Raw genomic sequence first — 15,770 nt, forward strand, 5'->3', positions numbered from 1 at the left:
AGGGTTATGAGATTCATGTTTAGGGAGGAAAGGTTCCAGATGGGAAGCAGACTTTTGACATCTGGTCTGCTAATTAGTTGGCATAGGGAGCAGCCTCTCCTCCAAGTTGCAATCAGCTGCCTAATCTGGTTCGATCTAAACACAAGGTGAGCATCCCCTTGCACCCAAACCAACATTTATGATTGGCCTGGAGTGGGAAGTATAAAGTGATGCTATGAACATCCAGGTCAGCTTGGGGGGAAAATTCCGTTTTCTGCTCTGGATAGTACAGACGTTGGCCGTCTATATAAGCTATATCCTGGAAGGTGCCAAGCGTCAAAAATTTGATGCAAAACTCTTTCAAAAGGCCTATGGAGGCAAGATGACACCTGTCTTCCAAGGGCTGAGGAAATAAATACCTTTGCATGTGTGAATCTCGCATCCTTGAAATATCACTGGAACCTCAGAGGTTAATGAAAGCTGACATGAGCTGCAGAAGTGAAAACAAAACACACACACAAACACACACACACACACACACACACACACATACACTGACTCTCTCAGATGACAGGTTGAGCGAGGAAGGGCTGTAGGCCGTGGGCCAGACGATAGAGAATGGGGCATGGCTGAGAAAGGAAGATCAGAAAACGAGAAGATGGCCAATTTCAGCTCATATCCTGGTCTGTTGAGACATGTCAGCTTATGGATCTTGATAAGCAAATAAAGTAGAACGTTCAGAGGTTACTCTCTCTAGCAGTACCTTGAAAGTTTGCCTGTTCCACAGTGGCTGAGGCATTCTCCTAGGAGGTTTCAGCTTGTCAAAAATGGTCCTCTTCACCACAGGAACACAAGAATTGTGGAGAGATGACTGAAATCGAGGCAAAAGTGAAGTACGTTAAGTTGGCCCGATCTCTGAGGACCTATGGAGTCTCCTTTTTCCTGGTGAAGGTAGGAATTGGACTTGAATTAAATGTACTGAGTTAGATTCAATGGCTGATGCTTGCAACGGTGACGAATATGTTTCATAAGACCCGGCTAAAGAGTTTGCACCTTTTTCAACTCAAAGGGTTTAGAGTTAAGGTCTTGGCCAACATCGCTTCCTGGTCTGGACTGGTATCTTTTTTTTAACCCCATAATATTTTGATGCCAAGAACAATTTGACTGGGTTTGTCATCATGTAGCCAGATGTGGGAAGCGAAGTTGCATTATCATAAAGTCAAATCTGAGTTTCCTAGTCCAAACATGAGTAGGTTTAGAGCAGGGATTGGCAACTATGCTGGCTCAGGAATTCTGGGAGTTGAAGTCCGCAGGTCCTAAAGTTGCCGGAGTTGCCCACCTCTAACTTAGAGAAATCACAACTTCACCAAGCCTAAGTGACTTTTTGGCACCTCATCATAAAACTAAATGAGAGCGAAGGAAACAGACGCCTCTTTACCTTTTGATATTGAACTGGGCCAAATGTGAATCTGTAGTGTGAACTTGGCTGATCGTTCTTAATTGCTGTTTTGGACCCCCCCTGAAAAATCAGCTAAACAAGTTCTGCATTGGCTGAGCCGTTCACGCTTCCCGTTTACAGGAGATCCTCCCTCTCCTGACTGAGAAGGTGCCCTTTGCTAGCGGAGTGGCGCTTTGTGGTAGCCATTTCCTTTCAGGTGCAAAGGAGCGATTTGTGCACCAGTGATTTTCCCGGAATGCTGCAACAGAATTAAGCCGTGTTTTTTCTCACACTCAGATTCCATCGATATTCTCCTAACAGGTGACTTCCCACTGGCACCATGGGGCACTTGAGGAAGACAACTATTTTTACTGCAGTGACATGCTGGGGTTCATTCAATTAAAAACACATATTGCATTCCTTGAACTCTCTCCCTTTTTTTAGGGCTGTTTGAAGCAAATGGCAATTAAGTCATTTCTGGAACAGCAGTGCGAGATGTCTGGCTGTGATCAATTTATGAGGGGAGGAAAGCAGAGAATTTGAAAACCAGAGCTGTTTAACGAATGCTCCAAACATTTAATCCCCTCTGCTTTGCATGAATTATTGTAACTTGGGGAATGGGGATGAATTATAATAGCAGACATGATTTTCTCTTTTTGCACTTTTTTATTGAAGGCCAACCGCTTGCAATTCCTCAAAATTTAGTTGCTGGACCGTTCATGCTCTAAGGAGACCCGGAGCGATCAAGATCGGTGTCCATTATCCCAATTAACTTATTTTAACATTAAAACACGAGCTAGAGGTACGCCAGGAGCCCCTTTTCTGGAGCCGTGAGCCAAAGTGAAGGGCTCACCGATGGACTCAGGACTTGGGCAGTGGGTCATGGAGGAAAGGCTTTGCTTTGGGGGAGGGGAAAGAGGACGGGGGTCCAGGGGGTCATGGGTGATGTAGGAAAGGGGGTTGGGATATGGGCAGCCTCGTCTGGCCCTCAAGGCAAGAGATTCAGGACCAAGAGAAGGAAGGGCTTCTCGGTACATATTAAACCGTAGAATTTGCTGCTCTCCGATGCAATAATAGATTTAGTTTTTTGAGAGTGGTAAAAGGAGATTCAGTCACAAAGTCCAGGAAGGGCCTGGCTCGGATTTGCTGCTGCACTTCAGGACTGCTTCCTACCTCCTGTTGGGTGCCATTGCGCAACTGTCCTCTTGATGAGCTTCTAGGATCCATCTGCTTGGCTTCTGAGGAACACCAAAGTTGCACTAGACAGGCCTTCCGCTGGATCGATCCTCGGGAGTCGTCTTACGTTCTTTCAGATTTTGTTTTGGGTTTTTTTCCCTCCACAGGAGAAAATGAAAGGAAAGAACAAACTGGTCCCCCGTTTGCTAGGAATTACCAAGGAGTCTGTGATGCGTGTGGATGAAAAGACCAAGGAAGTCTTGCAGGAGTGGCCTCTGACCACGGTGAAACGCTGGGCGGCCTCACCCAAAAGCTTCACCCTGGTAATTCGTGGTGGTGAGAGAGAAGCAGAAGAAAAGTTTCCTGGTGGCAAACTGGGTGTAATCTTGGTGCAAACGGTGCTGTATCTTCCCTTAGGATTTTGGGGAGTACCAAGAAAGCTACTACTCAGTACAGACCACTGAAGGAGAGCAGATCTCTCAGCTGATCGCTGGTTACATTGACATCATCCTCAAGAAGGTGAAGCCCTTCAGCTTCTGCTGGGAGGGCCCAGGTGCTCCTCCAGTCACCTTGAACGTGAAGGAAGAGCCCCACAGCCTTTAGTTCTGCATCCAGGCAGCCGTCCCTGCCACCTGCCCCCAAACGGCCAAGGGGGGGGACGGGGGCATTGGGTTGGGGGCGAGAGGGGGCCTCTGGGGCTTCTCTTCCCTGTTGCTGCCATTCCATTCCATGTATGTAGGTCACGCGAGGAGGTGAGGGTCCGCTACTTGCAAGCGGTGAGGCGTTCCGACCCTCTTGTTCTACCCCGAGGTCCCGGGAGTGAGGATGTGCAGCCTCCTGAGCTCCGGCTGGTGTACCTGAATGCCAGGTCTGTCGTTAATAAAGCTCCTCTCGTCCGTGACTTGGTCGAGGGTGAGCAGGCGGACCTGGCTTGCATCACGGAGACTTGGTTGGGCCCAGAGGGCGGTATTCCTCTGGCTGATCTCTGCCCACCAGGTTTCCGGGTGCTACACCGGCCTCGGGCTCAGGGTAGGGGTGGGGGAGTGGCTGTTGTTATGAGGGAGACCTTAGCTCCGCGGGAGGCCACCGTTCCGCAGATAGTCGGGTGTGAGTCTCTCTTCTTGAGATGCGGCCCTGGTGCGCAGTTGGGCTTGCTGCTGGTGTACCTTTCGCCTAGTCACGCAGCAGCAGCCCTGCCTGAGCTTCTCGATGTCCTCTCCGGGTTGGTGGTTGAGTTCCCGAAACTTATAGTTTTGGGGGACTTCAATCTACCATCTCTGGGAGGATCATCTGAGTTGGCTCGGGAGTTCATGGCTTCCATGACGGCCATGGACCTGACGCAAGTAATTTCAGGACCGACTCATGAGGGAGGCCACACCCTTGACCTAGTTTTCTTATCTGGGCGGTGGTTAGATGATCTTGGTGGGGGCTCCCCAATTATTATGCCCCTGTCATGGACCGATCATCATCTCCTGCGGCTGGTCTTCCGTTTTGCCACCCCCCGCCGTGGGTGTGTGGAACCAGTTAGATGGTACCGCCCCAGACGCTTAATGGATTCCGCGAGATTCCAGGCAGCGCTGGGGTCCCCACCTGCCTCCCCCACTCACAGCTCGGCAGATGCCTTAGTGGAAGCTTGGGAAAGGGCAGCCACTGAGGCTCTTGACCGAGTTGTACCCTTGCGGCCCCTGACCCGATGCAGATCCCGTCGAGCTCCATGGTTCTCCGCGGAGCTCCGGGAGATGAAGCGCCGGAGACGGGGCCTAGAGAGCGGTTGGAGGTCCAGCCGATCCGAATCCGACCGATTGCGACTAAGAACCCATATTAGGTCTTATCTCGCTGCGATAAGGGTGGCGAGGTCTAATCACTTCGCTACCCTTATCGCGTCCGCAGATAATCGCCCGGCCGCTCTGTTTAGGGTGACTCGCTCCCTCCTTAATCAGGAGGTGAGGGAGGAACCCTTGCAGGGTCGTGCCGAGGAGTTTAACAATTATCTGTCGGACAAAATCACTCGGATTCGGACCGGTCTGGACTCCGACTGGGCAGAGTCTGGCGATCAGGACGCGGGTGGTCTTGTCGATATCACTTGGGAGGAGTTTGATTCTGTGACTCCGGAGGAAGTGGACAGGATTATGGGGAGACTGAGCTCCACCACATGTTTATTGGACCCGTGCCCTTCCTGGCTGATTTATGCAGCCCGGGAGAGGACACGCAGCTGGTTCCAGGCAGTTATATCAGCTTCTTTGAGTGAGGGTAGCTTCCCTGCCGTCTTGAAAGAGGCGGTGGTGAGGCCCCTCCTCAAGAAGCCTGCCTTGGACCCAGCTGTATTGAACAACTTTCGTCCGGTCTCCAACCTTCGCTTTCTGCGAAGGTTGTTGAGAGTGTGGTGGCGCATCAGCTCCCTTTGGTCCTGGATGAAGCGGATTATCTAGACCCGTACCAATCGGGTTTCAGGCCCGGGCACAGCACGGAGACGGCATTGGTCGCGCTGGTGAATGATCTCTGGAGGGCTCGGGACAGGGGTCATTCCTCTGTTCTAGTCCTATTGGACCTCTCAGCGGCTTTCGATACCATCGACCATGGTATCCTGCTGCGGCGTCTCAGGGGATTGGGAGTGGGAGGCACGGTTTTACAGTGGTTCTCCTCCTATCTCCAGGGACGCTCGCAGTCGGTGTTGACAGGAGGGCAGAGGTCGACCGCGAGGTCTCTCGTTTGTGGAGTTCCTCAGGGGTCGGTCCTCTCGCCTCTCCTGTTCAACATCTATATGAAACCGCTGGGCGAGATCATTCGTGGCTTTGGAGTTGGGTATCATCAGTACGCTGATGATACCCAGCTTTTCCTTTCTACCCCAAACCACCCCAGTGATGCCCTCAACGTGATGTCCCGTTGCCTGGAGGCGGTTCGGGTCTGGATGGGGAGGAACAGACTTCAACTCAACCCCGACAAGACCGAGTGGCTCTGCATACCTTCATCCCGGGTCTATTCGGATATTCCATCTCTTTCTATGGGGGGTGAATTATTACCCCCCGTAGATAGGGCTCGCAACTTGGGAGTCCTCCTAGATTCGCGGCTTACCTTGGAAGATCACATGGTGGCCGTGACTAGGGGGGCTTTCGCCCAGGTTCGCCTGGTGCGCCAGTTGCGGCCCTATCTAAGCCGGGATGATTTATGCACGGTCACTCACGCGCTCGTGACCTCTCGTCTAGACTACTGCAACGCTCTCTACATGGGGCTTCCCTTGAGGACCACCCGGAGGCTCCAACTGGTACAGAATGCAGCCGCGAGAGTTGTGTTGGGAGTTTCCCGATACTCCCACGTGACACCTCTGCTCCGTGAGCTGCATTGGTTGCCAGTTGTCTTCCGGGTGAGATTCAAGGTGCTAGTAATGGTGTTCAAAGCCCTCCATGGCATGGGGCCGGAGTACCTCAGGGAACATCTGCTGCCGGCATCAAGCTCCCTGCGCCCTGTGCGTTCCCACAGAGAGGGCCTCCTCAGGGTGCCACCGGTCAGAGAATGCCGTCTGGTGGCCCCCAGGGGGAGATCCTTCTCTGTGGGCGCCCCGGAGCTATGGAACCAGTTACCGGTTGAGCTCCGGACGGCGCCCGATCTGCGCTCCTTTCGCCGCGATCTGAAAACATACTTGTTCGAGCAAGCCGGCCTGGCCTGAGGGGGGATTGGTGGGGTTTTTTTTATCATTCTTATTGGGGTTTTTTACTATGTATCAATTGTATTTTAATCGGGCATGCATTTAATTATCTTTTAATTTTTGTAAATTTCTGTGTTTTATTCTTGCCCTGTACACCGCCCTGAGTCCTTCGGGAGAAGGACGGTATAGAAATGATAATAAATTAAAATTAAATTAAAATCTGTTTTCATTCCCAAGACACTTTGCAGTCTCAAGCCTCCGCCCTGGCCGGTGTTTGGTGGGCAGGGCATCATAGGCGCTGGTGGTAGGGAATTGCCCTGACCGTGATCTAGGCCTTGGGGCAACTGACCAGAAGCCTCTCTGGCAAGCCAAAGGGCCTGGGATTAGAGCCCCAAGTGGATCCCTGAGTGGCTGCGTGTTCAGACCCGTTTGCAAAAAGGGAGATGCTTTCACAAGACACAGGAAAGGACTGAAAACCTGTGTTTGCCTTTTCTGCAGAAGCAAAGCAAGGATCGCTTTGGGCTGGAAGGAGATGAAGAATCGACTATGCTAGAAGAATCTGTCTCTCCCAAAAAGTACGTGGAAGAGGACTGGTTTTTATTCTGGCAGGTCTTTGTGGCAGATCCCGTGAGCTGTCGTGCTCCTTTATTCCAAGCCTCACCTCCTCTTCATGAGAGCTGCTCTTCTTCTCATCTCCAAGGCCTTCCTTCCATTTTGCAGTTTGCATCTCTCAAATGCTGTCCACCTTATTGGGGCGTGTCAGATACCAAGTCCATAAGAGGGTGCAAGCTTTTACGGGGCCAGGAGCAGCTCATCAGACCTTGAGGGGGTGGAAGAGGGGGCGTTTGGGGAATTGGAGCTGGTGGAGCAGCCCAGTCATGGGAGAAGTGCTGGAGAGGAACAGAGCAGCATTCGACTGTCCCCCAAGGGAAGGATCAAGGAGGGCAAGGAACGCTCTTCCCAGCCTGGCTCTTCCCTTCCTTTGGCAGGTCGACAATACTGCAGCAGCAGTTCAACCGCACCGGAAAGGTGGAGCACGGCTCCGTGGCGCTTCCAGCCATCATGCGCTCGGGCTCCACCGGCCCAGAGATCTTCAATGTGGGCAGCATGCCTTCCCCACAGCAGCAGGTGACGGTCGGTCAGATGCACAGGGCCCACATGCCCCCTCTGGTAAGCCCCTCCCCTCCCCCTCTGAGCGAGGGTGGGCTCCTGGTCCCTCGGCAGGAGAAGATCTGCTGAACTTTGCTTGGCTTTCCTCAGACCTCGGCCCAACAGGCCCTGATGGGCACCATCAACACCAGCATGCAGGCCGTCCAGCAGACGCAGGCAGACCTCACCCAAGTCGATGACCTTCCGCCTTTAGGAAATGACATGGTCAGTTGGCTTGGGGGGAAAGGGAAGACCATCTCCCCAAAACCAACATTGGCCTGGGATGTCTGTTCCTTCTCCACATTCAGGCTCTCTCAGCAGCCCTTCTGTGCTTCAAAATGCTTTCGTGCCTATGAGCTAAACAGCCCCATCTTGGCCATTTTCTGTGTCTCTTGTAGGAAAGTCCTCGGTTATCCATGTGTGAGTCGGCCCTTCCAAGGTCCGATAGCACTTCTTTCCCCCAGGAAGAGCAAGCCTTACACAGGGGAACTGTGTGAAATAATTGCCTTTCTTTGAGGGGTCAGCTCCATCCGTCCTTGGGGACCCCTGAATATTGAGTATTCCAGGGATGCTTCTTAGCAAATAGAGTGGGCAATCAAACAGTCCTGTCTAAGGGAGCCCTCCCTAAGCTGAGTCTCTCCAGATACATCAGGATCCCCAGAATCCTTCACTCACTCGGTAATTGCTAAGAATCCTAGCAGGTGCCTCTCTGTCTGATGGTCACCAGGATGGAGAAGGTTTCTGAGGATTAGCAAACCTAGAAGTTAGAAGATGTCCTGCATTCTTTTAATTCGGCATCTGCCTTTTTCTCCAGGCTTCCAGAGTTTGGGTCCAGAACAAAGTGGACGAGTCAAAACATGAAATACACTCTCAAGTTGATGCAATCACTGCAGGGACAGCTTCCGTTGTGAACCTTACAGCAGGTAAGGAGGCTGCGTGCTCAGTAATGGTCCTGTGAGTGTATCATGTATCTTTCCAAGGTTCTAAAGGAAACACCTGCTGAGTTTGCTTTGGTCAGCGTTCCCATTTCAGTGGCGCATTCAGGAGTATCCCCGTGGCCTGCAAGGAGCCCAAAGGGTGCTCTGTGCCCAAGCAGAGGATCCTCTGAAACTTTAAACAGCAACAACAACCGGTCCCGCAAAGACCAGGCCCTAGCGGTATAAGAAAGTGTGGGCCTCCGCAACGCCTTTGGAAGTTGGGCATCTCCTGGTCTGCTTTGCTTGGCAGGGGACCCGGTTGACACAGACTACACAGCGGTGGGCTGTGCCATCACCACCATCTCCTCCAACCTCACGGAAATGTCCAAGGGGGTCAAGTTGCTGGCGGCCCTCATGGACGACGAAGTCGGAAGTGGGGAGGACCTCCTGAAGGCCGCTCGGACCCTGGCAGGGGCCGTTTCAAACCTGCTCAAAGCGGTGGAACCGACATCAGGAGAGGTGAGGCCGTAGGGCAGAATGGCAGCGGGCTGCCCGGTTGCCCCCTGGTTCTTACTATACCATCCATAGGGAGGACTTTGCTTCGGTGGAAGGGCAGCAGCTTGAGAATTTCTCTTCCTCAGGCAGTGTGATCATCTTTCCTACTTTTCTCTCTTTCCAGCCTCGGCAGACTGTTCTGACCGCAGCCGGCAGCATCGGCCAAGCCAGCGGGGAGCTGCTCAGGCAGATCGGGGAGAATGAGACAGACGAACGTTTCCAGGTAAAGCTCCCCGGACCCTTTATTCTTCAGGGATTGAACCCCGCTCCCCCGTTTACGATTTCCATACCTCTCCTCGTGGCTCAACCCTCTTTCCCACCTTCCTCTTCCGCAGGATGTCTTGATGAGCCTGGCCAAAGCTGTGGCCAATGCTGCCGCCATGTTGGTTCTGAAGGCCAAGAACGTGGCTCAGGTGGCCGAGGACACCGTTCTGCAGAACCGGGTGATCGCGGCTGCCACACAGTGTGCCCTCTCCACCTCGCAGCTGGTGGCTTGTGCAAAGGTGCGTCCAGGGAGGGGTGGGCAAGCCAGGGTGGATGAGATAGACCTAGCTTCTGTGATATCGCCTGCCAGTGGAGAGCTGGGTGGACCTCGGGACAGCCGTGGTCCATTGGCCAGTTTGTCATGAGGGCGAAAGAGCCGCTCCCCTGCTGTGGCAGTCAGACAGCCCTTCCCAGGCCGGATGCCGCTCACCTCGCGTGGCTGGATGTGCTTTGGTGCAGGTGGTGAGTCCCACCATCAGCTCCCCGGTGTGTCAGGAGCAGCTGATTGAAGCTGGGAAGCTGGTGGATCGCTCCGTGGAGAACTGTGTGCAGGCGTGCCAGGCTGCCACGGATGACACTGAACTGCTCAAGCAAGTCAGCGCAGCGGCCAGTGTGGTCAGCCAGGCCCTGAATGACCTCCTGCAGCATGTCCGCCAGTTTGCCAGCCGGGGGGAGCCCATTGGACGCTACGATCAGGCCACCGACACCATCATGTACGTGACCGAGAGCATCTTCAGTTCCATGGGGGACGCCGGTAAGCTCTCCTGCCCAGCTGCCCTTTCGCTCTGCTTCTGCTCTGAGGGCGACTGGTGGAGTCATGCACAGGAGCATTCATGGGGGGGGGTTTTCAGAAAAGTCAAGGTCCAGTCACACAATTGAACCACCCCCCCTCCCTCCCTCTTGATCTGCCCTGGTGGCTATCACCTTGACGTCTTTTGACACTCCGGCCCACTCTGTCTGGAAGGAGCACATCTGCCCACTCTTTGTCCTCCAGCCATGTTGGCTGCCAGATCTGTCCCTCCCTCAACTGGTAGAGCCAGAAATCGAGCCTGGTGCCTCCTGCAGGCAAAGGAGGGCCTCGGACATAGAGGCACTCGCTTCCCTGGCCTTTGGGAGCCCTGAGCACCTTCTGCAAGGGGAATGTCTCTCCACGCCAGCCCAGGAGAGGGCTTGGTGGAGCTTGGGAATCATCAGAGCCCGGGAGAGGGTCAGAGATGGGCCCGGAGAGATGGAAAGAAGGCGCATTTTCAATCCGGTTGCAGGGGAAATGGTGCGGCAGGCCAGGGTGTTGGCGCAAGCAACGTCAGACCTGGTGAACGCCATGCGGTCGGACGCCGAGGCAGAAATCGACATGGAAAACTCAAAGAAGCTCCTGGCAGCTGCCAAACTTCTTGCTGATTCCACTGCCCGGATGGTAGAAGCTGCAAAGGTACCACAAAGCCCCACGTGCACTGTGTGGCTGTCGAGAAAGGCTCACTGCTGGTGCTTACTTTTTGGGGGGGGGCGGCAGGGCGACAAGATGAAGTCAGTCCTGGGGCAGAGGCGGCTTCCCCATAACGTGAAGGCTGGGATGGGCCTGAGCCCTCCAAGTTTCGTCTTTGCGATTTGCCCCCACAGGGAGCTGCTGCCAACCCGGACAATGAGGACCAGCAGCAGCGGCTGCGGGAAGCGGCCGAAGGGCTCCGGGTGGCCACCAACGCAGCTGCCCAGAACGCCATTAAGAAGAAGATTGTGAACCGACTGGAGGTGAGACCGTTGGCGGGTCTCCTCTTTCTCCTTGGCTGAGTTGTTGCCTGGCCTGAGCCAGGCCAAACCTTTCAGACAGCTGCTTCCTCCCCCTTCTATCGGATCGGTGCCGATACACAGCTGGGGAAGAGAATGCCTGTCTTGCCAGGCCGGTCAGCCCCGGACTGGGGCCCACCCTGCACGGAGGCTGCGTGTCAGCCTGAAACCAGCCTGCAAAAGGCAAGCAGAGGAGCGGGCTTCCCTGAGCGCCAACGTCCAGAATGACTGTGTGTGTTCATAAAGAGAAAGGAAACGTTCTCGCTTTTCAGGGCTGAGTAAATTCTGCCAACCTTCCCTTCTTGGTGGTTCTTCCAAAGCCTCCCCACCTGGTGCTTCTCTCCAGGAGAAGGAGGGCCTCCAGGGTCACCGGTGAATCCGTATTCTCCCGGTCCAAGCCGGCCGCTTGGGTTCCTCTTAGGCTGGGAAGAGGTCCTGAGCGGGTCCCGCAGGGGAATGAAGAGGTTCCTGCTTTCCCCTTTCGGTCTGCCTCCCTCCAGCTGCGCCGGGGTTGCCCTTCCTGGCATTTTCAGCTAGCAGAGCCAAAGGGGGTCGCAGCCTCAGCACATCTGGAGGGCACCTGGTCGGGGAAGGCGGTTTTAGAGGTTAGTGGATAGAAGCTTTGGGAAAACGGAGTGTAAGAAATCTCCACCCGCTCTCGTCTGCTGGCCAGACCCGCCCCTTCTCGCTTGCCCCTCCAAGGCTTTCCAGACCCTCCTCCTTGCAGGTGGCAGCGAAACAGGCAGCCGCAGCTGCCACGCAAACCATCGCAGCCTCGCAGAACGCCGCCATTTCAAACAAGAACACAGCAGCCCACCAGCAGCTTGTCCAGAGCTGCAAGGTAAGGTCGCTCGAACCGGGAAGAAGTCAAAAGGGTGAAGAGGAGCCCCCTGGTGTCTCTAACACGCCCATAACCAGACTTGGCTTCTTGAATCCCGAGAAAACGCTCTGTAAATAATCGCAAGCCGAAAGCCTAGACAGCCGGGTCTTTGTGGGTTGGAAGCTGCTCCAGTAGCGAAATCCATTCCGGGTGAGCTGCGTCCCTTCAGCACTCTGAGGCCTCATTCACACAACCTGTTTGACTGGGTCTCAGAGGGCTGGAGGCAAAGCGGCAACCTCCAGCCACTGAATCCTGACCTGGCTGGACTTTACACAGTCCCGGTTTCCAGCCCATCAAGCAACTCCTCCCGTGTTGTGCCAGCTCTGCCCCATTGTCCGCTCGGGTATAGGAAGGGCTGTCCAGGTGGGGCTGGCCTCGAGCTGCCCAGTTGGAGAGCCAAGCCGCCCGCCTTCCTTCCTTCCTCCTCTGGGCAGAACGTGGCCGACCACATTCCACAGCTGGTGCAAGGGGTACGAGGGAGCCAAGCGCAGGCGGAGGACCTGGGAGCCCAACTCGCCTTGATCAACTCCAGCCAAAGCTTCCTCCAGGTATGCGAGTTGGAGGGCGGGCGTGGGGTGGGCAGGGGCTTGCTCTGCCAGAGGCCAACGGGCTGGCCTTTCTTTCAACAGCCAGGGAGCAAAATGGTGGCTTCGGCCAAAGCAGCCGTGCCAACCGTGACTGACCAGGCGGCAGCCATGCAGTTGAGCCAGTGTGCCAAGAATCTGGCCACCAGCCTGGCGGAGCTGAGGACGGCCTCTCAGAAGGTGGGCAGAAGCCCAGCGGGCCCCCCCGAGTCTTGTGGGGTGGGAGGAGCCCCCCAAGATTCCTTCCCATCAGCCCCCCCCACCTTTGGAGGAGCTTTGCGCTTGTGGTGAGAGACTCGTGGGGATGTGCTTGTTCATCTGTCTTGCGCTTAGGCACACGAGGCCTGTGGCCCCATGGAGATCGACTCGGCCTTGAACACGGTCCAGACGCTCAAAAACGAATTGCAGGATGCAAAGATGGCGGCCCTGGATGGACAGTTGAAGCCTCTTCCGGGAGAAACGGTAAACGGAGAATATCAGACAAGGCTTATATTGCTTTTTTAAAAAACTGTGTGTACTAACCAAACTAAAAAAAATTGCGGGGGGGGAGGGAGGTTTGCATTTAAATATATGTTCAATTCCTTCCCTTTGGGCAGTTCATAAGGGTGGCTGCTTCTCTCAGCTTGTGGCACATGCAGGTCCAAAGAGTTCCCCTCCTCTCAGATGTCTTGGGTAGACTGAGAAGTGAACGCTTTTTTCAATTTTATGGCCATGTTAACCAGGAGGATTTACAAGTTATGTTTTAAGAGAGTAAACCACGATGGAGTAATTTCTGGGAAACCAGCTCCATTCAAACAGCAAAATTTAACTCAGAGGAAAGATGCAAAGGATTGGCATTCATTCCACTTAAGAGGTTGCCTTTTAATGGCCAAGTCCTGCCGGCGGTTCATAAAAGCCGTGATTGAAGAGAGAGATATGTGGAGAAGATGCTCCTTTCTGTGGGAGAGTTGAAATATTGGGGGGCCACCACCACTTGTGGGAAGGGAATTGTGCCAGTCACCGAGGGTGCCACCAGTCGGCCCTTGCCACAGCTGGGAAGGTCACTGGGAAGGTTAATCACCAGGCCGTTTGTCTCCCTCAGCTCGAAAAATGCGCCCAGGACTTGGGAAGCACCTCCAAAGCTGTCGGCTCCTCCATGGCGCAACTGCTCACCTGTGCTGCCCAAGGCAATGAAGACTATACAGGTACAAAGGCTCCTTGCCCTGGCAGCCTCCCTTCCCCCCCCCCCCAGGGTGGCCAAGGGGTGGTCACTGCCTCACCCGGTCATCTCACCTCACGGTTTTGGCCCACGCAAGGAGCCACAGACTTGTAGAGGCAAACCAGTATTATTGTTGAGAACAATCTGTAGAAGTTTGCAAAGTATTCCTAAAGATGAACGCTCCATGGGCTTGGTAAGCAGGGGAGAGAGACTCAGCCTCCCCTCAAATCTCTCCGCGGAAGTGAACGGCTGCATTTCCTGCTGGCAGCCCTCGAGATGCCCACTGGCCACCGGGCGAAACCAAAGCCGGGCCTCACCGGATCCGGCCTTCTCGCCTTCTCCTTGGGACAGACAGTGCCAGCCTGGAGGCTGCTGACCGGACTTCCCTGCTTTCTTCCCCGCAGGGGTGGCTGCCCGGGAAACGGCCCAGGCCCTGAAGACCTTGGCACAAGCCGCGCGGGGTGTGGCCGCATCCACAGGCGACCCAGCCGGGGCCCAGGCAATGCTGGACTCGGCGTGGGACGTGATGGAGGGCTCCGCTCTGCTCATCCAGGAGGCCAAGCAGGCCCTGGTGTCTCCGGGGGACGCAGAGAGTCAGCAGAGGCTAGCCCAGGTGGGTGGAGGGCAGCCGGAGGCCCCTCAGGAGAGGAGGGGGCTGCCGCTCGCCCTGCTCCAAATGCCGCCCGGGTCAGAACCTGGCAAAGGGGGTCGTGTGGCTCTGGTTGCTTGTCCGGTTGCTGCTCGGCACCCTCCCCGCCCCCCCATCTGCTTCCCTCACTCCAGGAGTGTCTGCAGGTTGTGGTCTAAATGGTCAAGCCAGAATGGAGCCATTGAAGCTCCTCCCACATTTGTGCGTGTTTGGCTGCCATCTTGAGCTTTTTATTCTCCCTCCCCCCCAAATGCAAGACCACCACCCCCTGAATCCCTAGAATTCTCCTTCCATCTGAAACTACATTGTTTACCGCTGGAACCAGGTTTACTCGAGATCCTGGCTTGTGAGTCTGCTCCCTGGCCGTCCTGGGCTTCAGAGAGCCTGGGTCCCGCCAGCGGCCCAGCGGCCTCGGGGCCTGATCCATCAAAGGGGTTTATTCCCCAGCAGGCAGCTGTCAGAGCCTCAGGAAGGCGGGTTGGGGGTCTTGGGGCTGTTTGCATTCCTTTGATTCCTCTCCCCCCCCCTTGCTGTGTGTCTCGGAAAGGTGGCAAAAGCCGTGTCACATTCGCTGAACAACTGCGTCAACTGCCTTCCTGGCCAGAAGGACGTGGACGTGGCCCTGAAGAGCATCGGTGAATCCAGTAAGAAGCTGCTGGTGGAATCGGTGAGCAGCTTCCCCCGTGGCCCCTGCTTCCTGCAAGCCCCTTGGCCGGCTGTGTCAGTGCGAGCGGTGGTGTCCCCTCAAGTGCTTTGGGTTTGTTTTTTTTTCCAAACGATGATGGGATAAAAGGTGGTGCATCGCCCAGAACGAGGCGGGAGTGTTTGCAACTGAAGCACAAGCCACAAATTCTTCCCCTGGCTAGTACCATCTGTGCTTCCTGCCCCCCCGCTTGTGGCGCTGTGGAAGGCAGGAGGCAGGACCCGTGGGCTTGGTGGTGTGCCAGGCACAGCCGCGGCTTCCTAATCCCACCCTCCCCTTGCAGCTGCCCCCCAGCTCCAAGTCCTTCCAGGAGGCGCAGAGCGAGCTCAACCAGGCAGCGGCCGACCTGAACCAATCGGCTGGAGAGGTTGTGCACTCCACGCGGGGTCAGAGCGGGGAGCTGGCAGCTGCCTCGGGGAAGTTCAGCGAGGACTTTGATGAGTTTCTCGACGCGGGGATTGAGATGGCTGGCCAAGCTCAGGTAGGTGCCCCCCCTGCCTCCCCCTGCTTGGCAGAAAGCAAGCATTGCTTCTCTCGGCTTGTCCTGCTAGATCTGATGCTGGAAGGGTGCATTCTGGGGGCCTCCGTTCTTGAAACGAAGAGGGTTTCCTCCAGTCAAACTCTGTTTCTATGCACCCATGCAACTTTCTAGGGCACAATATGCCTCATCCTTTCTCTGGGATGTTGTCTGAGTCTAATCTACTGTTGTGGGATTTCCTAGTGGTCTCCTTTCCGATCCTATTTAGCTGTCTAATCACGTTTAACCCCTAAGCCCAGGCACCAAGTGCTGAGGCCCTGGGCAGGTTGGAGGGACACCAAAGGAGGAATTAAATCATCCTTCCCTGGGTGGTGC

The 15,770-nt window shown here is 55.1% G+C and overlaps 1 protein-coding gene across 1 annotated transcript in view; it reads left to right on the plus strand.

Annotated features, from left to right (window-relative positions):
* TLN2 (talin 2) overlaps positions 1 to 15,770 on the plus strand; it is a 64,669-nt gene that overhangs the window by 27,933 nt on the left and 20,966 nt on the right. The window contains exons 9-29 of the mRNA XM_081337264.1: positions 826 to 930; positions 2,761 to 2,916; positions 3,011 to 3,112; positions 6,735 to 6,811; positions 7,226 to 7,406; positions 7,497 to 7,610; positions 8,200 to 8,308; positions 8,613 to 8,821; positions 8,982 to 9,080; positions 9,193 to 9,360; positions 9,581 to 9,875; positions 10,384 to 10,550; positions 10,739 to 10,867; positions 11,631 to 11,744; positions 12,218 to 12,331; positions 12,413 to 12,547; positions 12,701 to 12,829; positions 13,449 to 13,551; positions 13,970 to 14,178; positions 14,762 to 14,881; positions 15,201 to 15,398. Of these exons, the coding sequence (XP_081193390.1) occupies positions 826 to 930; positions 2,761 to 2,916; positions 3,011 to 3,112; positions 6,735 to 6,811; positions 7,226 to 7,406; positions 7,497 to 7,610; positions 8,200 to 8,308; positions 8,613 to 8,821; positions 8,982 to 9,080; positions 9,193 to 9,360; positions 9,581 to 9,875; positions 10,384 to 10,550; positions 10,739 to 10,867; positions 11,631 to 11,744; positions 12,218 to 12,331; positions 12,413 to 12,547; positions 12,701 to 12,829; positions 13,449 to 13,551; positions 13,970 to 14,178; positions 14,762 to 14,881; positions 15,201 to 15,398 (3,033 nt within the window). The remainder of the gene's footprint in view (positions 1 to 825; positions 931 to 2,760; positions 2,917 to 3,010; positions 3,113 to 6,734; positions 6,812 to 7,225; positions 7,407 to 7,496; positions 7,611 to 8,199; positions 8,309 to 8,612; positions 8,822 to 8,981; positions 9,081 to 9,192; positions 9,361 to 9,580; positions 9,876 to 10,383; positions 10,551 to 10,738; positions 10,868 to 11,630; positions 11,745 to 12,217; positions 12,332 to 12,412; positions 12,548 to 12,700; positions 12,830 to 13,448; positions 13,552 to 13,969; positions 14,179 to 14,761; positions 14,882 to 15,200; positions 15,399 to 15,770) is intronic.

This window comes from Vipera berus (assembly GCF_964194415.1).
Source record: "Vipera berus genome assembly, chromosome: 12".
Lineage (NCBI taxonomy): Eukaryota > Metazoa > Chordata > Lepidosauria > Squamata > Viperidae > Vipera > Vipera berus.